The 20,878-nt window shown below is 39.5% G+C and overlaps 1 protein-coding gene across 2 annotated transcripts in view; it reads right to left on the reverse strand.

The window, feature by feature from the left end:
- Nucleotides 1-20,878, reverse strand: part of ATG2B (autophagy related 2B) — a 1,072,129-nt gene that overhangs the window by 486,748 nt on the left and 564,503 nt on the right. For both annotated transcript variants that reach the window (XM_086937744.1, XM_086937743.1), the window contains exons 23-25: nucleotides 7,168-7,248; nucleotides 6,897-7,003; nucleotides 1,743-1,835 (exon numbers count right to left, since the gene is read on the reverse strand). In XM_086937744.1, coding sequence (XP_086793870.1) covers nucleotides 1,743-1,835; nucleotides 6,897-7,003; nucleotides 7,168-7,248 — 281 coding nt within the window. The remainder of the gene's footprint in view (nucleotides 1-1,742; nucleotides 1,836-6,896; nucleotides 7,004-7,167; nucleotides 7,249-20,878) is intronic.

Genomic DNA, 20,878 nt, shown 5'->3' on the forward strand with positions numbered 1-20,878 from the left:
GAGATCGGGCGCTCCATTTCCCTCACTCTCCGGTGCTAGATGTAGCTTTGCTAGGCTTATATGTCTCGGCCACTCCACTATATTAGTTCTGTCAGTATGGTGTTGATTGCAATAAAATATCATGTAGGGACAACCACCTACACAAAGAAATAATGTAGGCACGGGAGCATCGCCATTTTGGAAATAGCGAGGCGTCCGGTCACGGAAAGTGGCAGTGAAGTCCAGAAGGATACCTGAGAACGCAGTGCAGTTATCGCTTTTTGCAGGTTCCCTTCCAGTAGGTCTCGTGTATCTCTGTATATCTGTACCTTCAGGTAAATAAATGTGGTGCTTGCCACTCTTAGCACTTTGTCACCAAATGGGGCTGCTAAGGCTAGGGTGTTAGCCACAAACAAAAATGCATGGGATATGTACACGTTTACAGTCAGTACAGATATGGAGTCAAAGAGCATGAAAGTTTGTGCCAATCACGGAGAGACAATTTACTTGGGCTTTCAGGTACATGCATCAAGGTAGGAGTCCTTAATTGCGATTATTAAGGAATCGCAATTAAGGACTCACAAGAGCCTATGCATGTAGGAATCGCTATAAAAATAGTGATTCCTAAATATTCCTTAATAGTGACTCGCAGATTACGAGTCGCAATTAAGGATTGGCTCCCAATTCATTCCTATAGGCTCATAGGAATGAATGGGAAATTGCATGCACAATTTGCGCGTACCAACAGGCAATTTCAAGGGTGCAAGGGTGTCAAAAGGACCCCCTGTTGCACCCCTGAAATTGTGATGTGCCCCCATGTTCCGCACACACATGCTCCAAGGGCAAATGTTGTGCAACATGAAACTTTGAAAAATGCACTTTAGTGCATTTTTCAAAGTTTTTCCAAATTACCAACCAGTTTAATTGCTCGGTAATTTGCGGCCCCAACTAGCGAAATCGCTATATTAACGTGGTTCTTGCATTGCATTTAAGGAATCGCAAATTGCGATTCCTTAAATGCAACTGCAATTTAAGAAATCACAAAAAATATGCGATTACCTAAATTGCATTTCTCCTACACTTTGATGCATCGCAAAAGACCATTTTGCGATCGCAAACGGCTGATTTTTGAGAATCGCACAGTTTGAGGTTGCAAAAACCTTTGATGGATGTGTCCCTTTTTCGTTGTACAGACCAAAGATGCAGTACTACATTTTGCAAAAAGAACTGGCCCAAGAATGCATCTGTAAAGTCAGTGCTGGTGCTGGTATCTGGGCTCATGCTGATGGTAGGGGCCCCGCAGGTGGTTGAAAAAAACTTCTGTAAAAAGTTATTGTGCCTTGCGTAGTGAACCCCTACTTTTCTATGTCATAATGAGTTAGAGCTTACATATCTAGAAGACTATCTATGATCAGCTTCTTTCTAACTCTAGATCTTGGCCTGGTGCAATCAGCAACTGAATTAAAGTGGAAAAATAACAAGGATTATTCGAAGCCTAATAGTTCTCTTTAAATTCAATAGTTCAATTATGTAAGAAAACAATGTTTCAACCTAGGAAGAACAAATTAAATAAATAGCAAAAATGCCTGCAACAAATTTAATTAATGGTATGTTCTTTTGTGAAAAATACAAACATAAAAAAAGTCTATTTATATCAGGGTTCACAAAGACATCAAAGACATCTCGAAATGCTTTCTTATTTCTCTCTACACCAGTTTACATTTTCCAAGAACACACAGTTAATGAAATATGTTTACAAATACCGGAGAGTCGAAGCCAGCTTATCCAAGGCAACGCTTCTGGAGATACTGAACGTTTCCACCGTCAGAAGAGCCCGGGTTGGCAAATGCAGGGGTCTAGACACAAACAAAAAGAAAAAATGTCAATCCATATTAATCATATATTATATATTTTAATTTATTCACAGTGTAATCTCTTCCTCCAATGGCTGTCCATGCAGCAAGAGGTCAGAGTGAATTGACTGAAAAGCTGAATGGGATGACTCTAACCTCAGCTCTTCGTATTTGAGGAAATTATCTTTCAATTTGCCCCTTGACAAAACTCAGCTATGTAAGCTATCACACATTTCTACTGGCTTTAGGTGGCCTGTGATTAATAGATGAGCTTTTTTACTGCGGCTCTGTACAAGGAACCATGAGTGAGAAGATGTTCAGCGCCCACTCAAACGGAGGTCAACACAGATCCTAAGGTAATTATATTAAAGGATCAGTATGAGAGAAGATTACATACCTGCAGTTATTTAAATGTTGTCTTTTTTGCTTCCATGTAAGATCATACTTTGTAGTTATTATTGCAACAAGCTTGCGTATATTAGTTTGAACTGCACAGAGCTCACCTAAATTAATATCAAGCCAGGAGGGTGAGGAGGACAAATGCATTTACAACTGTTTAATTACAACATCAAATTTAATTTTGACAAATGAATAAAGAAAAGGTGTTCAGTGGATGCAATACAAATATTCAGAGTTACTAACGGTGACCACAGCTAGCACTGATGCATTCACCTAGAGGAAGCTGTGGCAACTAAACAGTCTGAATCATATCCTTTAATCAAACAGACATATTTTAATCAACTCAACTATGTTTGCTGTGCAATTAAAGACCACATGATTTATTGCTCAAAGGAAATAGTATCTTGTTTATGTCTATGTGATTGCAAACATGTGGAGAATATTTAAACTGTGATGAAATAAGGATCTTCAGGGTGACAAAGGCTGAATGAACAGACGAAACGCGTTCTTGTGGCACGCACTATTTTTCAATTAAATGAAATATTTTCAAGATCGGAATGTAGACTTTCTCTTTACTGAAGAGAAATTGTGGTGGAAGTTAAAAAGAGTGTAGTGGTATCGCCGCCTCCTTGTCTGTATCACCAGAAATTTGGAAGCTCACCAGCAAATCACAAACTCAGGATTGTATGTAACAGTTGGTGAGCCTCCGAGCATCACATCAGATAACTGGAGGAGGAATAAGAAGAATGCAGCAGTATGTTCGATGCTGGGAAACATAAGGGCTACCCGTGGCGGGGACTGATGCTCTGAGAGGTAAGCCCTAACACTCTTGAATATTGAGGCTACTCGGAGACGGGCACTGCTGAAGGCTATTAGCTGAGCAATGAGATCGAGAGACTTGGTAACTGACAATAGCACTTGATTTTGATTTAAAGCGTGCTGGTAGCCATTTGTGGAATATTTTAGACAAACGTTAAATAAGAAGTGTTTTGGGAGACAAGATTGTACGTTTTTGAAATGCAGAGACTGCACAATTAACTGAAGGTGATAAGGAATTTGAATAGCACTCTTAAAGGAGCCACAAGTTTTAAGATGAAATGTACATCTTGTGACTGTCTCGAGAACTAAGGGCGCCGGAATACTGAAATTAAGTCATTCATTTCCTCTATGCACTTTAAACTGCAAGAACTAATGCCGAGCTTTTACATGGTTTTTATTAAGGATAGTCTTATAGAGGAAAATGATGAGCATAAGTCCTTGAACATGGACAGTTTGGATCGATGCGGCCTGAGACTGATTAATTAATCAGTATGAATGGACCCAGGGGCTCTTCCAGTTTGTTGAATTGGCAAAGGACACTCACAATCGCTGAACCAATGAGTCAACTGGGAATTTAGCGACCATGTAATGCACTGAGTAATTTATATTCGGAGAGAGAAAAGAGAAGGGTGAAGACTAATTAAAGTTGTTCTGAAATTGAACTTTTGAAAAAATTAGAGCACTGAGCCGAAATTCCATGTTGGAACAACAATAACCAATAGACGAGACAACATTCTCTCTGAATTAGTATATAAATAAGACCCACATAAATTTAGGGTGCGTCATTCAGTTTGTTAATTATAATATGTGCTGAACAATTGCCTTTATGGTCGTATGCAGATTGATCTCCAGAAATCCTTGTAGACCGTCTGACACCGTACAAGCCTTCCTGCGCTCTACAATTAATTCCTGGCGGTCATTCCGCGGGTTAAGAAAGCTAGAGCAGGAGGACGTTTGTTTCGTGCTTTAGCTTCTAAACTTTGGAATTCTCTTCCAGTGAGGATCAGAAGCATTTACGATCACGTAGCCTTTCATAAGGCTATAAAAACCTATCCATTCGCTCATTAATAGGCTGTGGCGGTGCCTCGGTCGGTCTTCCTTTTGCTGTCGATGCTTAGTGCTGAGACGCCCCTTTGCTGGGACAGCCACACCGCTCTACAAATTTTATAACATAAGATTTTCATTTCCCACAGTGCCTGTTAATGAATTATGAGTATAAATTGACGAATCAGAAAAGAGCGCACCCACTGTGAACAAGACAGAGGGCCGAAATGCATTGGTGGCGTTTAAGGAGATGCGGATGATTCTGGTCAATAATTAATTGGAAATGATCTCCTCTGATGAGTGTTGGGTCATCTTTTTGTGGACAGACAGACAGACACAGAACAATTTTTTTAAAGGTACCATTTGTTAAGGACTACAAATATACAAGAAAGAGAAAAATAATTTCCAAAGTGAAATAAATGGGTTTAGGATCAGTGATAAATGTAAAACATAAAAATACAATTTAGACTAGGGACTTTACTGCTCCATTCCTTTTCAAATAAATGGTCCAAAACCTAATCTGGTGGATGTCCTGCCTGCAATTACAAGGAAGAGACAGAGGTACACGTCTTCTTCTTCTGCCCAGCTTACACACTACTTTGGCAGCGCTGGCTTATTCAACTATGCAGGAACCTAGGCTTTGTACATTGTGCTGCGGCACTCAGAGTCCTAAAATATGACACTTATGCCCCCATTGTTTTCGCCGTATCTCGCTTTTTAAACTCAATGTGGCATGCACGGCGGACCTTTCTAAACCCAATTTTAATGATTCATATTCATTCCATTCTTTTTATTCTGGTATTACGCCCTTAATTCTAACTCTTCTATTAGTAACGGTTTTTTGGAACTATGCCTTTTTAACTCATGATTGTATTGTATTTTAACATCTGATCAGGACTAGGTCCTAGAAAAACTTAAAATGCATTTTACCATGGCCAATAGGATTTTAATTGTACAGTTCTTTGTTTATTGTCCCTTGAATTAACTGTATGGCTATGTACAATTTTATGACTCAATTGTGTATACTCTGTGATTTTTATGACTATGTACTTTTATGGTTCTTGTGACCGAAATTAAGTTATTGAATGGAATGAAAAATACAATTGAAATTGTAAATCTTCAATAAATCTAACTAGGAGGATGATACAAATCACAAAATATCTGAATTGTAAAACCCCATACGCTACACATGCCTCAATTTACACTTTTAATATGATTTGCAGTGGAAGCAGGACACAATCGGCATAGTGGAGTGTTGTGGAGGGGAGCAGAGTGGAGGTGTGTAGAGTGGAGGTGTGTAGAGTGGAGGGGCGTAGAGTGTAGTGGTATTGAGTATAGTAGAGTTGAGTGGAAGGACGTGGAGTACAGTAGTGTGGAGTAGAGTGGTCTGGAGTAGAGTGGTGTGGTAGGGAGTAGAATGGCGTGGAGTAGAGTTGAGTGGTATGGCGTATGGTGCCATAGAGTGGAGGGGTATAGAGTGCCATAGAGTGGAGTAGAGTATTGTAGAGTGGAGTGTGAATGGTGTTGTAGCGCACTGACATCACAGTAAACACTTTTTTTATTGAAATGACCATTACATTAGCATAGGCATACAGTTTTACTGATTAAATTATATAGTTCACCAACGATAATATGGCATCACCTAGTGTATTGATTTGTTTTTATAATATTCAACTATTTGTTACCACTACACTTCAGAAGTACAAAAAATGTGCTTCCTCTATTTTACTTTCCTAATTCTGATATATTCGAAAAATATTTTCAGTTCATTTACAGACATTTAAATTTTGTTGTGTGCTAGAAAAAAGCCTTTTCATTCACATCCCCAGATTGTCACATAAATCCTCTCATTTTGAAGTCAGAGAAACAAAAGTAAAAACCAAGCTTCCTCAGAAGACAGAGCATGACGTTTGACCTCTATTTTGAGTGTACAGCAAAAGTGACAAGATAAGAACAAAATGTAAAAGCCTGGTTACTGAAAGTGAGCACTTGTGGAAGAATACAGTAACGGGCTATGCTCCACGGGATGGACAAAGGCATGCTGGTCAGCCTAAAACATAATGCCAGTAAAATGAAAGCAAGCAAATGTGAATTACAAACCACAAACACAATTTTAAGCAATGGATGGAATGCATTCCTAGGGAAGCTTTCAAAATGTCCTCAAGAAGTAATTTTGCAACAAGACATCTGTGCTGCCTTGTAGACTTTGACCTAAAAATGAAGTTACTAATTCATACAATGAATTCTATTAGTTTGCTAGAAAAATGTAGCTTATTGGAGATACAGAAAATGCACTCTCTAATAGTGAAACTAAACATGCAGAAACGTAGGCCAAAGGACTGCACACAATGTTCACAAGAAAAAAGGCACCTTGAGATTTCCGAAAGGCTCTTGTGCTGAGCACAGATCATTCTAAGCCAAACACATCAATCTGCCCCTGGCAAGCAAATGTATGTGTTCTGGCAACATCTTTCAGCATATTCAACATTCTGTAATGAACCAAACGTTATTCTCACAGAAATTCAGAGCAATTTTGAAAATAGACTAGTTTTGTAGATGGCCATCCACACCACTGGAGCATTCCGATCCTGCCCCCCCCCCCCAACAGACAATTTCATAACCTACTGTGATCGATAAGTTACAACAGGTTATGATATTATTACCTGGAGGCTGAACAGCTGCAAGGAAATGATAAAGGACATTTCTGTTCCCAGCAAAATATGTGTTATTGCATTTCTTATAACACAAGGACATTGTTCATAATTACTGAAAACATCATCATGTCTGAATTAGCTTATTTACCGGTAGTCAAGAGCACAACTCCATAGGTGGATGTGAAAGGTAGTGATGGAGGTTGGAGGGTTGTAACCCAAAACAGGCTCATCAGAAATGTTTAAAAAGGACAAAATCTAGAAATGCAAAAAGATGCAAGATGTAAAAACTTTAAAACAATAGGATTGACATTTTGTAAATAAAATAAAGCATTAAATATCTGTTGCCAGAAAATGTTACGGTTGTAAGAATTAGCAAAGAGGTTCCCACAATTGTGGTAAACGTAAAACATTAACTAGACCTGTTCATGCCAACTTAGATCTGATGGTAATACTCTGTGTTGTAGAGTTGCTCCTCTGAGTCCCACAGCAACGAGAAATTCCTAGGGATAAAAATACACAGTTTATAAAATTAACAGTAGTAAGTTAAATGTTTTTATGTAGCCGTCCTTCACAAATGTTTTATGTTATGCTATCTAAGTGCTAACAGCCAAACAAACCTGAGACTCTTTAGAACAAAACTCTTACGATTCTAAATGTGTGCATCTAAAACAAGAAAATCACTGCTTTATACTTGAGCAATTGGGTACAATGAAAAGTTCCTTACTTATGAAACCAGTTTATCATCAAGTGATCTTCATTAGATTAATATACTGTGTGCATCTGCCGGTCTGGGGGATCTGAACACTTTTTAAATTTGGAGAAATATATCTCTCTAACTAGGGCTTGTTAAAGGCAACATTTCCTTTTTTTTTAATCTTCTAGTAAAACGGTACAAATAAAAAAATAGTTTAAAAGCAAATGTAGTAGCATTAACTACCAAACAGTATTTCTTTTCTCCCTTTTAAAAGAACAAAAAGCATACAGAAAAGAAACTATTTCCCATAGCCATACATTTACACATAAATGAAACCTCGCACTGCCACTTCACTGCAGCCACATTCCCAGGATGCAGCACAGTGGCAGCAGTTTGTTTTGACAGCCTAGTGAAGGAAGCAGGATGACACACAAAACCTGCTGTACTTCTGAACGCTACATTGTATGAACGGTGGGATTGGTTCTGGATTTAATTAAGAAACTCGTCATAAAGAACTGGTGTTACAGGTAAGTAATATCCTCCATCTGGGATCTTAGTTAGTATAGACAAATATTACAAAAGAATAGCACACAACGTCATCCCTTACTAAAGGAGGAGGGAAAATCACAAGGAATGAAAGTAAAAAAATAAATTAGGAAGGCAAGGCTACTTGGACCATTTATGCGTTAAGGACAACTTAGGTTTCTCGGAGAGTCAGTTCTGGAGAGGAAAGATGGAACACCACATGTACAGCTACCTAGTGGACCTATTTTGACTGCTATTCTACAACTTACACTCTTTAGGCAATGTATCAAGGCTTTGGGTTTCCACACTTGCACAATTCAAAGATGTTCTACCACATACATTCATCATTTGACCGAATAGTAATGCATGGCAAAAACTAAATGTAGTCCTATGAGCCACCGCCTGTCAGGTACACAGCACTTGCAGACAGCTTTATGGATTATCAATATCCCTTTGGGAATGTTAACTGTTGTTTGGTAGCACATTTCAATACACCGTAAAAGACAATAGAGAATAGATTGAGAAAAATACAGGAAAACACAAAAGGGAGTTGATGCAACTGCACGGAGGAAAAACCCTCCTTTCATTCTTGAGAAAAGTTGCACTTAGCTTACCAGACATTAGGGCTTACATGTTAGCAACTCGTTTAAACAAAGTGAAATGCGTCAAGAGGGGCAATTGTCTCAACAGAGAAGTAAACTACAGACATAACTAATGTGGAGAAGTGTGGCTCACTGGTTAGAGCAGGCAGACACTGAAGCAGAGGTCAGACCCGGGACCAGGGTTCCATTCCCGACGCGGCATGGTCTTGAGCTCAAATGTCCACGGACTCGATAATTCTCGCTTCGGTGCCTGACCTAATCATGGGTTCACACTCTGCAACTCTGGGCATTAAGCTTGCTTAATCTCCACAACGGCCCCCCGCGGCGGGATGCCTGGCTTTCACCTTTGGGATGCCCTGTAGGGGCTATCTCACAGGGAAAAGCCAGGACGTGTTCCCAAGGCAAGCGCTTAGAGACCCCTGGGTGATAAGCGCTATATAAATCCAACATACAATACAATACAATACAACTAATATGAAATGCAACTGTTTGCAGCTGTCATGCTATGCTCAGCCGCAAATGTGTGGGGTCTAGTGAGATTTCAGGTTAAAGCCTTTGGTGAATCACCCTTCAAGGTGTGCGCGCATGGCCATACCATCCTATTCAATCTGCACCTGAAACGCAGGGCTGCTGTCCATCACTGTACAAGTAAACTCTTTACCGCAAACCGAGGAATAATTACCAATGGAACAATAAGGTGATTCTTAGTGTGTTCCCAAAACCACTGCACACAGCCGTCAGTTGTTCACATTTGCCACTGAATAGCCCTATGGCTCCCAAATTCTCTGCGCACTTCCTTCGACAACACACCACTGCCAATGGGTGCAGGGTCTGCATTTCAGCAATGTCTTGCCCACAGCACTTGCACAGAGTCATCAGTTAATATGTGAAGTGGAATGTGAACCAAATGTTGAGGTTGCAGTAATCAGGTGGTACTGTCACTCATGCTCAGTTGATTTGAATGCAATGTTTTCAAGCAATACATCTAAACGTTTTCCAACTGGAATCTTTACTTATTATCCTTTGGGAAAATTCTGCATTGTCAGCTGAGCAGTCACTGAGGAAGATATCTTGCACTACACTAGGAAGGAGGAAGTAAAAAAGGTTTTGCTGATATTCTACTTTTCATTCTGCAGTGCATTCAACTGTTTGAGTCATTTCACGGGTTAGGGGAGCATACATGCGTGTTCCACTACACCCCATAATACAAGAGTAAAATCTAACAAAAGAATAACCCAGTAATGTGTTAGCATAGATTCCAATACTCCACCCCCAGAACATTGAATTGAGACCACCCCAAGAGAGGAGACACCCCAGAGAATAGCATTGGGCAACAAAAAATAAACATTTTTAAATATAAGATTGCGAATAAACCCAACTAAAGAGGGTACGCCATCTTGGATTCCGCAGTGGCCTAACACCAACTGTAGATTCTGTGGGTGGCCACGTGAATCTTTATTGCATATAGTAGGTGTGTCCCCCAAATTGCTTAAAATACAGTGCATATTTTAAAAAAACCTTATTTGTGAAGATTGGGGTCAGATCGGCTCACCAGGCCCTTATTCTTTGTTTATCAGGTGAGTCGATTCTGCTGCTATGTCAATTGATAAAGTTTTCAGATGCTGACGAAAAATGTTTGGTATCGACTGTTCAAGATGCACCATAATCAAATCCCATGGCTCCAAGAGAAATCTTGAATGCATTTTTTTCTGCTATTTGCACCGTATGGCATCTTGTGGCATTTAGTGCCTATGCTGCTAGGGTAAACAATTAGAAATGTAAATAATGAAGTTATTTTGTTTGCAATGGAAATTATTGATGCACTTTTATAGCCTGTTTTCACAACGAAATAACTATTTACCGCACGTTTGCACTTTAATACGTAATGATCAAGCCCATGTCCAAATAGATTTTATAGTTGATTTGTATAATGATTGATAAACTTAATGATTGATAAAGTTAAATCAGTTTTATTGCATGAATATGAATGCATTTATAAATTGTTGAGAATATTTTGGCACTGTTTTAAAAAGATGCTCACATATAGTTTTATTGTTATGGTATGGCCTATAACTACATGTGATAATGTTTTCATATACTGTCCGATTACTAAGATGATACGATGCCCAGGTAAAGAGTAGGCGCACAACAAGATTAAGGCAATCAGTATATACTCCCTGTAAAGAATATATGCTACAAAACAAAAAAAAGGAAGGTCACCACTCTTGTGGAGAGAATCACTTTAAATAAAGGTGAGTGATATGATAGTGGTTCATGTATGAACCAATCTGCCAATGTATAACCGGACTGCGTTAGTGAGACTACTTTCCTAATCTTGTTACAGGAAGGGTTTGATGGAGGTATACAATTGATTTATGATTGTGGATTTACAAAATTGAGGATTCTTCTTTTTTCTATTGGACTTTACGATTGTTAGAGTAAGTACACCATCAACTCTAATATTGTTTCAGATGGTGGAAGCTCCTATAAGCCGCGGAGCTAAGGATTGTCTTCTGTCGTTTTAGGGTCCAACTTACGGTTATATTAGTGGAAATCTTATTTGAAGAATACTTATTCTTGTAATATATTTTCTTTACATAACAAACACTGACAAGTTTGGTACATTTGAGTCTTTCCTTGTGTTTCCTTTACACCAGGGTATGCACTATCATATTCGGGCGATTTACAATCTGGCCATAGTACAAGTCACATGGATCTCTCTGAACTTGACCCTATACGTGGGTGTACTTTTTACTTTATGTATTAAATATAAATAGTGTTATATACTTTAAATTGTAAATACTACTGTCTTCTTGGCTTGCAGCCCTGAAGAAGTCAAAAGGCATGATATTAATGCCAGACGAAACACGTGTTGGCTGTTATCTTTTGATTGATGGAAACCAGAATTGAAATAAATGGAAATGATGCTGTAACAACGTACCTTGGTGTTGTCATAGAGGCGAATCTACTACTTTGGATATAAATTTGGACACTTTGAAACTCAAGTATTGTGGACAATTGCTAAAATAGTTTTAGACTGAAGAAAGAGTGTTGTACATACGTTATTGGAATTGCTCAGCAAAGAATTACTTTGAATGTTTTAACCGGAAGAATTCTTCTGGGGTTGTAAGGAAGAGTGGTGACCTTCCTTTTCTTTGCTTTGTAGCATATATTCTTTACAGGGAGTATATACTGATTGCCTTAATCTTGTTGTGCGCCTACTCTTTACCTGGTCATCGTATCATATTTGTTTCATTTTCAGGCATTAGGCTGCCACAAGTGGCTGATATAACTTAATTTCTAAAGATGAATCGTGAACAAGAAGCTCTAGACTTATTTAAGAACCTCAGTACAGGTTCTTCAGTTAATGTAGCAGTATCATTGAATTCGCAACCTAAACAAGAGGGACTCAGAGCCAAATTTGTCAGATTAGAGAGACTCAAAAGGTCAGAATTAAACAAATGGTGGGATGCAGCAACACTTAAGCAATACTTGACTCTTAAACGTATCCCTCGTGGCCTAAGGTCTCAGATCATCCCGACTTACGAGGATTTAGAACCGGACCTCCTAGATAGATGGGAACAAGAACTTACCAATAGCTCTAGTAACTTAATAAGAATTTTGATTGATAATGCTGAGAGGAAAATTGCCAAATTACTTATTGAAATACAGACCTGTGAGGATGAAATCAAACAACTTAACTTACCTGAAGCTACAATGAAAAATTATAATTTATTGGATGAGATACTCACTAATTTACAAATTGATATCAAACGTAGGAAGGCCCTTAAACTTAAGAGAGACGAACAGGATTATAAAACGGGATGTGTGTTTACGTTTGCACGTAAATTTGATCATCTAATTGCCAAAAGGCAAATTACCAAGAGGGGATTAACACCAACTAGTTCAGAACTTAATACATCCTCAAGCAATATTTCTACCAGTGAAAATGAGGATAATATTGATTCTGGCGTAGCGCCCAGTATAATCCAGACTCTTTTTTTAGAGAGGTCCGGCGAATCAGAATGGGAAACCGAGATCCTGGGGCAGATATGGCAACAACCAGGGAGAAAGAAAAGGAGAGTGAGCAGAGGCAAAGGCAGAATAAGTAAGGCCAGGAATGAGGCTACGATCCTGGAGGAAGTGAATGAAGGCACTAATGAAATTGAGATTGTGAACCTTTCATCAGTTGTACTATCAGAAAATATGGTTTCAGTATTAAAGAAAGGTTTGGGATATTGTCCAACTGTATGTGTTGATTGGTTTTCAGCTAAAATTGACTTGTACAAATTTGCGAGACTTTTAAAATTGAAAAAACATTTTTCTAAACATGATAGCAGTGATACGAAAGTGGTTAGTAAACCAGTATTCAGTAACCTTACTATACAAGAGGTATATGATACCAACCTTCTGTTATCACTGACTGAAAATGAGGAGGATCCGGTGACTGTTAGCTCACTTTTGGGAGACCTAGAGATTAATTCTGGTTATGCTTCCTCCAGTGGGCTCAAAGTTAAATCAAAATGGACACCACAATTGTCAGCTGGTAATGTGGTTGATGCATTTTATAAATCTGTGACCGCTGACATAGACAAACTGATTAAAAGAGATCGTAATAATAAGAAGAGACATATTAGAGGTAACTTAAAACATGATGAAAGGCTAGCTTCCAAAGAACTATCATCGCAACCTGATATCATAATAGGTATGGCTGATAAGGGTGGCAACATCGTGGTTATGGACAAAAAAAGATTATGATTCTGATTTTTTTTCGCAACTTGGTGATTCTAGGTATTATGAGAAGATAAGAACTAACCCATTACCTATGACTATGACTATGAGTAATATGAAATTGAAGCAATGGTATGAATGTGCTTTACTTGATCATGAAGAATATTTGTAATTGAAAGTTGAATGTCCTAGGGCCCCATACCTATATACCCTGCCGAAAATACATAAAAATCGTCAGAAACCACCAGGCAGGCCCATAATATCTGGAATTGGTGGACCTAAAGAAAGACTCTCACAATTTGTAGATCTGTATTTGAGACAATTTGTTCAGAATCGTCCCTCTCACATAGAAGATACTAAACACATTCTTAATATTATGAATGATGTTAATTGGGAGTCTGACATGATTTTAGCAACCTTAGATGTTGTTTCTTTATACTCTAACATAGATCACAAATTAGGTATACAGGCTCTAGAGTATTTCCTGAACCGAAGACCAGCTGAATACCTAGATCACACAATGATGATTTTAGAAATGACTAAAATGGTACTGGAAAATAACTTCTTTCTGTATGAGGATACTTGGTATAGACAGAAACTTGGAACTGCGATGGGTTCCAGATTTGCTCCGTCCTTCGCGAACCTTTTTATGGGTCGCTTAGAGGCGGAGTGGATCTGGGGCCCTAAGGGTCAGAACTGGATTGACCATATTTATTTCTGGGGACGATTTATTGATGATTGTCTATTGATTTGGAGGGGTACCCCAGAAGAACTGAACTTGTTCTTTGCTTACCTCAATTCTAATGACCAAAATATGACATTTACTACACACTTTGATCATAAACATATCACCTTTTGGACATTGAATTGTTTGTGAAAGATGACAAATTATGCAGTAGAATGTTTCGGAAGGAAACTAGTTGTAATGCACTCTTACGTGCAGACAGTTGCCACCCAAAAAGCCAAATTGAAGCGATTCCTTTTGGCGAGATGTTGAGAGCCAGGAGGAATTGTTCGGATGATGGTGATTTTAACAAGAACCTTAGGGATATGACTAGTAGATTTAAAAACAGAGGCTATAATGATAAAGTTATTATGAAAGCTTATGATAGAGCTTCAAAACTCAAGAGAGAGGATACACTGAAATCTAGAAATAACAGTGAGGTGACTAGGAATCTACAGAAGGTGAGGATGATTACCAATTTTGGAGCAGGGAGTCACAAATTGTATGCCATTTTAAATAAATATTGGCATCTACTGAGAACAGATGGTGATATAGTACCATATTTATCTGAAAGGCCCAGTATAACTTTTCGTAAAGGTACTACAATTGCAAATATGGTGAGTCCGAGTTATCCTAAGATTACTAAACCCATACAGTCAGAGCATTGGTTAAGAACTAAACCAGTAGGTTTTTATCACTGTGGCCTCTGCAGCTGTTGTAGATGGGCCACTAAGAAGATTTCGTCTTTTGAATATAACAATACTGGTACTTTCAAAATCCAATAATTTATAAACTGTGAGACTACATTTGTTATTTATATAATAGCATGTACGTGCGGAAAATTTACGCTGGAAGCACAGTGAGATGATTGAAAGACTGAATGATGGAACACTTTTGTGCCCTTAAGAACGGGGATACACGATACCCCATTGCCTCCCATGCTATCCAAAATCGAAATGACTCTGTCAACCAAATATTTACATATCATGGAATAGAGCATGTTAGTGTAGACAGAAGAGGTGGGAACAGAATTCTAAAATTGAGACGTAGAGAAGCGAGATGGATTATGGTTTTACGAGCAGTTGAGGAAGGATTACATTTAGATCCTAAATTACAATTCTTTTTAGGAGATTAAGACTGTTTACTTTGTCTAGTTTAGAAAAAATGTTAGAATTAAGTGTCAGAACTAAGTGAAAGACCAGTTCGTGAAGAATATTTATTGTATACAACTGCCAATATTTTAGATTCTTTGCCCTATTTTGACCTCTGTTTATTGGAAATAAGTGATCATTTAACCAAATGGAACAATAGAGCTTAGTGTATTAACACTATGTACATTGTCTATTAAGGAGTGACAAACTGTCTTTGTTTTCATTATTGATGTAAGATTTACCGGTCTCTTTTGCCTTACATCTGCACCCTCGATGTGTCACTATATCACCTTCTCCCCCTGTTAACTTAGTGATATATATACTTTTCACAGTATGATTTCCAAGTATACTCGGGGTTGGAACTCTGGAGCGTGAGTGGGTAATCCGAAGTTCTTGCGAAATTGTGAGATATGCGCTTACTTGTGGTATCTCAATATTTATCAGGACTCTCTATATTATATATTTTACTTTAGGATTACAAACGGCAGCGGTGGCCCCACAGATTGGAGTACCGAGATATCACCGACTTAACTAGGGTTCGACTACTCTTTTCAATGGCTACATTAAAGACGTATTTAGGTTCTTTGGATGATTCTTCTTTTAACATGGAATTACTGAAATTAAATTGTAATGTTACAGGGGTATCTAGGTCAATACCAAGAATTGATGTCAATAGGTATAATACTATAAGCGTGAGTATTCGTGGTTGGACATATTGGTGTTTTGTTTACTATTTTACATTCGAAGTGATATTAGCTTTTATTGTCTGAACTTAGAGTGGGATTTCGATATTTGTGAGTGATAATTTGGTGTTTAGATAAGACTACTTTCTTAAATACATAGTTATATAGAGACTTTCAACACTACAAGATGGCGACCAATTTTGTACGTTTTCTAATGAGGTTACTAAATGAAAATGGCGCTCGTGTTGAACGCTAGCTGTCGAATGTGATTCCTGATGGCGTACTCGCCGTGCACTGGAGGTAAGCAGCCCGGTTTCGAGTGAGATTCAGTTGGAATACTAGCCGCCGAAGTTTGATATATAGGAAATATATGTTCTTTTCCTCTTTTTTACAACAGAATAATTACACCTACCACGTACCCGTGTCTGCGAGATTGAAGATAATACGGCAATCTTGCGACTTTATAAAAAAGATGGTTTTGTTTACGTTGTGGAGAGAATCACTTTAAATAAAGGTGAGTGATATGATAGTGGTTCATGTATGAACCAATCTGATAATGTATAACCGGGCTGCGTTAGTGAGACTACTTTCCTAATCTTGTTACAGGAAGTGTTTGACGGGGGTATGCAATTGATTTATGATTGTGGATTTACAAAATTGAGGATTCTTCTTTTTTCTATTGGACTTTACAATTGTTAGAGTAAGTATACCATCAACTCTAATATTGTTTCAGATAGTGGAAGCTCCTATAAGCCGGGTAGCTAAGGATTGTCTTCTGTCGTTTTAGGGTCCAACTTATGGTTATATTAGTAGAAATCTTATTTGAAGAATACTTATTCTGGTAATATATTTTCTTTACATAACCAACACTGACAAGTTAGGTACATTTGGGTCTTTCCTTGTGTTTCCTTTACACCAGGGTATGCACTATCATATTCGGGCGATTTACAATCTGGCCATAGTACAAGTCACATGGATCTCTCTGAACTTGACCCTATACGTGGGTGTACTTTTTACTTTATTTAATAAATATAAATAGTGTTATATACTTTGAATTGTAAATACTACTGTCTTCATGGCTTGCAGCCCTGAAGAAGTCGAAAGGCATGATATTAATGCCAGACGAAACACGTGTTGGCTGTTATCGTTTGATGGATGGAAACCAGAATTTAAATAAATGGAAATGATGCTGTAACAACGTACCTTGGTGTTGTCATAGAGGCGAATCTACTACTTTGGATATACCTTTGGGCACTTTGAAACTCAAGTACTGTGGACAATTGCTAAAATAGTTTTGGACTGAAGAAAGAGTGTTGCACATACGTTATTGGAATTGCTCAGCAAAGAATTACTTTGAACTGATTACTAAGATGTTTTAATAACAACTATTTTTTTAAATCAAGCAATAAAGAGGAAAAAAAACCTCTAGCTGGTGCAAATCGGTTATGGTGGGGCTAGAGAGGAGCAATGAGATGAAAGGACAAAAATATATCTTGCCTCCAGGAAAGGACCGTATCTTGAAAATTAAAGCAAGCACTAAAATATTGAATGAAGCTTAGGTGGCTGTGTGAGACAAAGAATAGATGTCTTCTCAACGGCTACATGCTATTCATGTATGTGTGACTGGAATTTCCTCATCTGAGAAAAAGTTTATCTTCCCCCTACATTATGGAGTAATACGCACAGTACGATGCAGCAACCCTGAGTGTTAGTCTGATACATTTATGAGGAGACTCATGCAATTGCACTTTATACTTATTGTGTGTCTACTTATTGTGTGTCCACTTATTGCTCCCCACCATTGCCACCCCAATGCTGCATACTTTAGAGGTGATTTGTTTTCTAAACTTCGATCTGTGGTTGTTCAAGCTCCCTACTTTTGTTTTGACCTTTGCTGGAGAAGACGTTTTATCTCGGTATCTTACTATATGATGCTGCTAGATACATTTATAAATTATTATTGTGCAGAATATACTCAATATATAAAATCTTTTTTTTTTAATAAAATCGAAAAAAATGTGAATGGAGCAAAAAAGTAAATGCTTAATACAATAATGTTTTCCAAAGAAGTAAAGAAGAAATGGCCTGAGATAGTATTCTGCAATCTTCTCTACACAGAGTTCAAAACGAACTGGGGTTACAACTGCTCCTGTGCTCTATGGCAGCGAGGGTAGAGCACCATGGTAGTCTTAACCTCTTAAGTGCTGCGTCGGGGCGTTGGCCGACGGCAGCACTACCTCCCCAGTGCTGAGCACGACCATTGGACGTCCATTCAGCACTAGTTCCAATGGACAGCGCAGCACTGGGGAGGGATATTTGCGCCGCATCTAAGGTGTTAAAGCAACAATGTATCTTCCTTTATTGTGAGGTTGCGGCATTTTTTCTCTTTTAAACAAGATACTATAAAAACGGTTTGAGCACTACTGCTATAACTTTCTAGTATTTTAAAAAAACATATTTAGCTTTCATTTGATTAAAATATGAAAAAGAAATTCCTTTTGAGAAATACTGTGGTTTTATTGTAGGCAAGATAAGCAACTCAAAACGTGGATATTTGACAAGTAACTCTCCACCCTTCTTCAAGCGCCTTGAGACCCTCTGGGTATGTAGCGCGCTATATAAATCTATTGACTACATGTTTAATAATTGCTAAATCTATACATGATAGCTGTCCTGAGCATTGTTGGAATTTTTGGTCTGTTCCTGTAAGAAAGGGGCGCGTGAATGTTCACGTAGAAATATTGCATTGGGGGTGCTGCAATTATGGGATGTTAAACCATTTTAAACCACTGATACTCAATTTGGAAAGGTGGGAACACATTTCCACGCATCTCATCCCCACAAATCTCATCACTCTTTCTACGATCCAACCATTCAACAAGTCAGATTGCCACTTGTGTCACTGTAATCTGTGCTCAACGGGCTTACAATGGAGTGGAAGTCAATTTCAAGTTCCAATTACACAATGTGTAACGGGGCAAAGGGCTGAGCTAACCCTACAGAAACTGAATACCTTTGTGCCTTAACCATGAATTTGAGATTTAAAAAAACGTAGTCAGTCAACAGCCAGTATATTCAGAACATAGGTATGTGTCTTGGGGAGCTTAAAACACTACAGATACATTCCATAGAGTACAATAAAACCACAGGCTGCCAAATACTGCAATCCAAGCTAAGCCCATTATGGATGGTACGCTGCTCTGTTCACAATAAAATTGTTGCCATTGGTTTCAATAGCTATGCATAACTTCAAAATAGTATGAAATAGATTTACTCGACGTGGTGTATTTTACTATTTCCATACAGGCTGCAGTTTGCCACTGACGGCTAGCAGTAAATGCAAGTTAAGCATTCTTAGCAAAGCAAGGATCTGCCTGGCTGTCACCTCCCCAAACCTACTCCCCAGCATGGCTACTAGTGGAACGGGCCGCACTAAACAACCTTAGCCTGCTGGTGCTCCTGACAGCGAATAAATGCACACATGCCTCCAGCCCTATTTTCAAGAATACGAAAAATGCCCTGCTAAAAATCGACAATAAAATGGAGAATAGGGTTAAGAACTCGAAATGGGGAGGAGGGGCTTAGCGCGCATCCAAAATGGTCGCGTGAGCTGTGAGCTCCCGAGACCCTCGCTGCCTCCACCGACTATCCTGGCACTAATCCTGGTTTAGATGAAGGGTTCTTCTTGCCGTAACTCTCCTGATCTGAAAGACCCTTTTCAGAATTCGATTTGGACACCGGATGCCAGACTTGCTCCTTCTGGAGCCCTGAGGCCTACATCGTGGCTGATCCCGGACCTTGGGCATTGGGAGCGCCCCGAACGTAGTTGAACAACAACGGCCTGTGGTATGAGTTAGATGCCCGGGCACTACTTTCGGTTTCGCTTTTCCCTGGCCGCGAAGATTGGAGATCGCTGTTCTCGTGCCAGCTGGCTGCTGCAACTCCCTGCCTAATCCCTGCTGTGCCTTGTGTTTCAACACCTCGTGGGATTTTCCTTCGTGGGAGCCATTTCCACCAGAAATCGGAAGCCCCGGCGGGGCGGATTATCCACCATGGCAGCTAAGTCGGAGGGAGACAAACGGCCTCTCAAGACTACAACTCGTGGTGGCAGGACCCAAGCCTCCATTATGGAAAGATTTGCTCGGAACAAAGGCTCGTCGAGTGGGACTGGGAAGATCTCAGAGGGCATGGGTAGTGGCACCCTGGAGTCGGAAGAACCGACTCTCCGAGACATAATGGGAGCGATTGCCAGCATACAGTCGTCGATGGGCCAACAATATGAGACCTTGGCGGCCAAGATCGACACAGTGGCGGTGGATGTGGGCCTGATCAGGGCAGATCTGGGGAAAACCAACGAGAGGGTGAAGTCGTTGGACATTAAGACTGCCAGTCTAACTTCAGATGTCTCCGAGCTCCAGACCGAAGTCTGCACCCTTCGATCCACTAGCGAACGGTTTGCCCGCCGCCTCGAGGATTTTGAAGGTCGTGCTAGGCGAAATAACATCCGCATTATCGGAGTTCCGGAGACATCGGCGGATCAATCGACAGCCTTCTTGTTGAAGATTTGATTGTTAATCATCTAGCCCCTAAAGGCCTGAGCAAGCTTTTTGCTGTGGAACGCGCCCATAGGATTCCAGGCGGCAGACGGACACAGGGGACAGCACCACGGCCCATCATCGCACGGCTCTTCAACTATAGAGATAGAGACGCCATCTTGCAGGCATCGAGGACTAATGGCCCCACCAGGTTTGAGAACACCTCTGTCAACTTTTATCCTGACTTTACTCCCCTGGTGCAGAAGCAGAGACTGGCATTCTCCGGGGTGAAACGTAGACTACGGGATTTGGGCATGAAGTATGCCATGCTTTTTCCCGCTTGTCTGCGTATTGAACACAATGAGCGGGTGCTCTTTTTCGATCTGCCTGAGGTGGCCAGTGACTGGTTGGACACTTTACCAACACCTAGAGACAATGAGGACAGCACTGGTGGTGCTGAGGGAGGCCAACGGGACCAGGAGGAG

The sequence above is a fragment of the Lissotriton vulgaris genome, chromosome 9 (genome assembly GCF_964263255.1).
Source record: "Lissotriton vulgaris chromosome 9, aLisVul1.2, whole genome shotgun sequence".
Taxonomy (NCBI): domain Eukaryota; kingdom Metazoa; phylum Chordata; class Amphibia; order Caudata; family Salamandridae; genus Lissotriton; species Lissotriton vulgaris.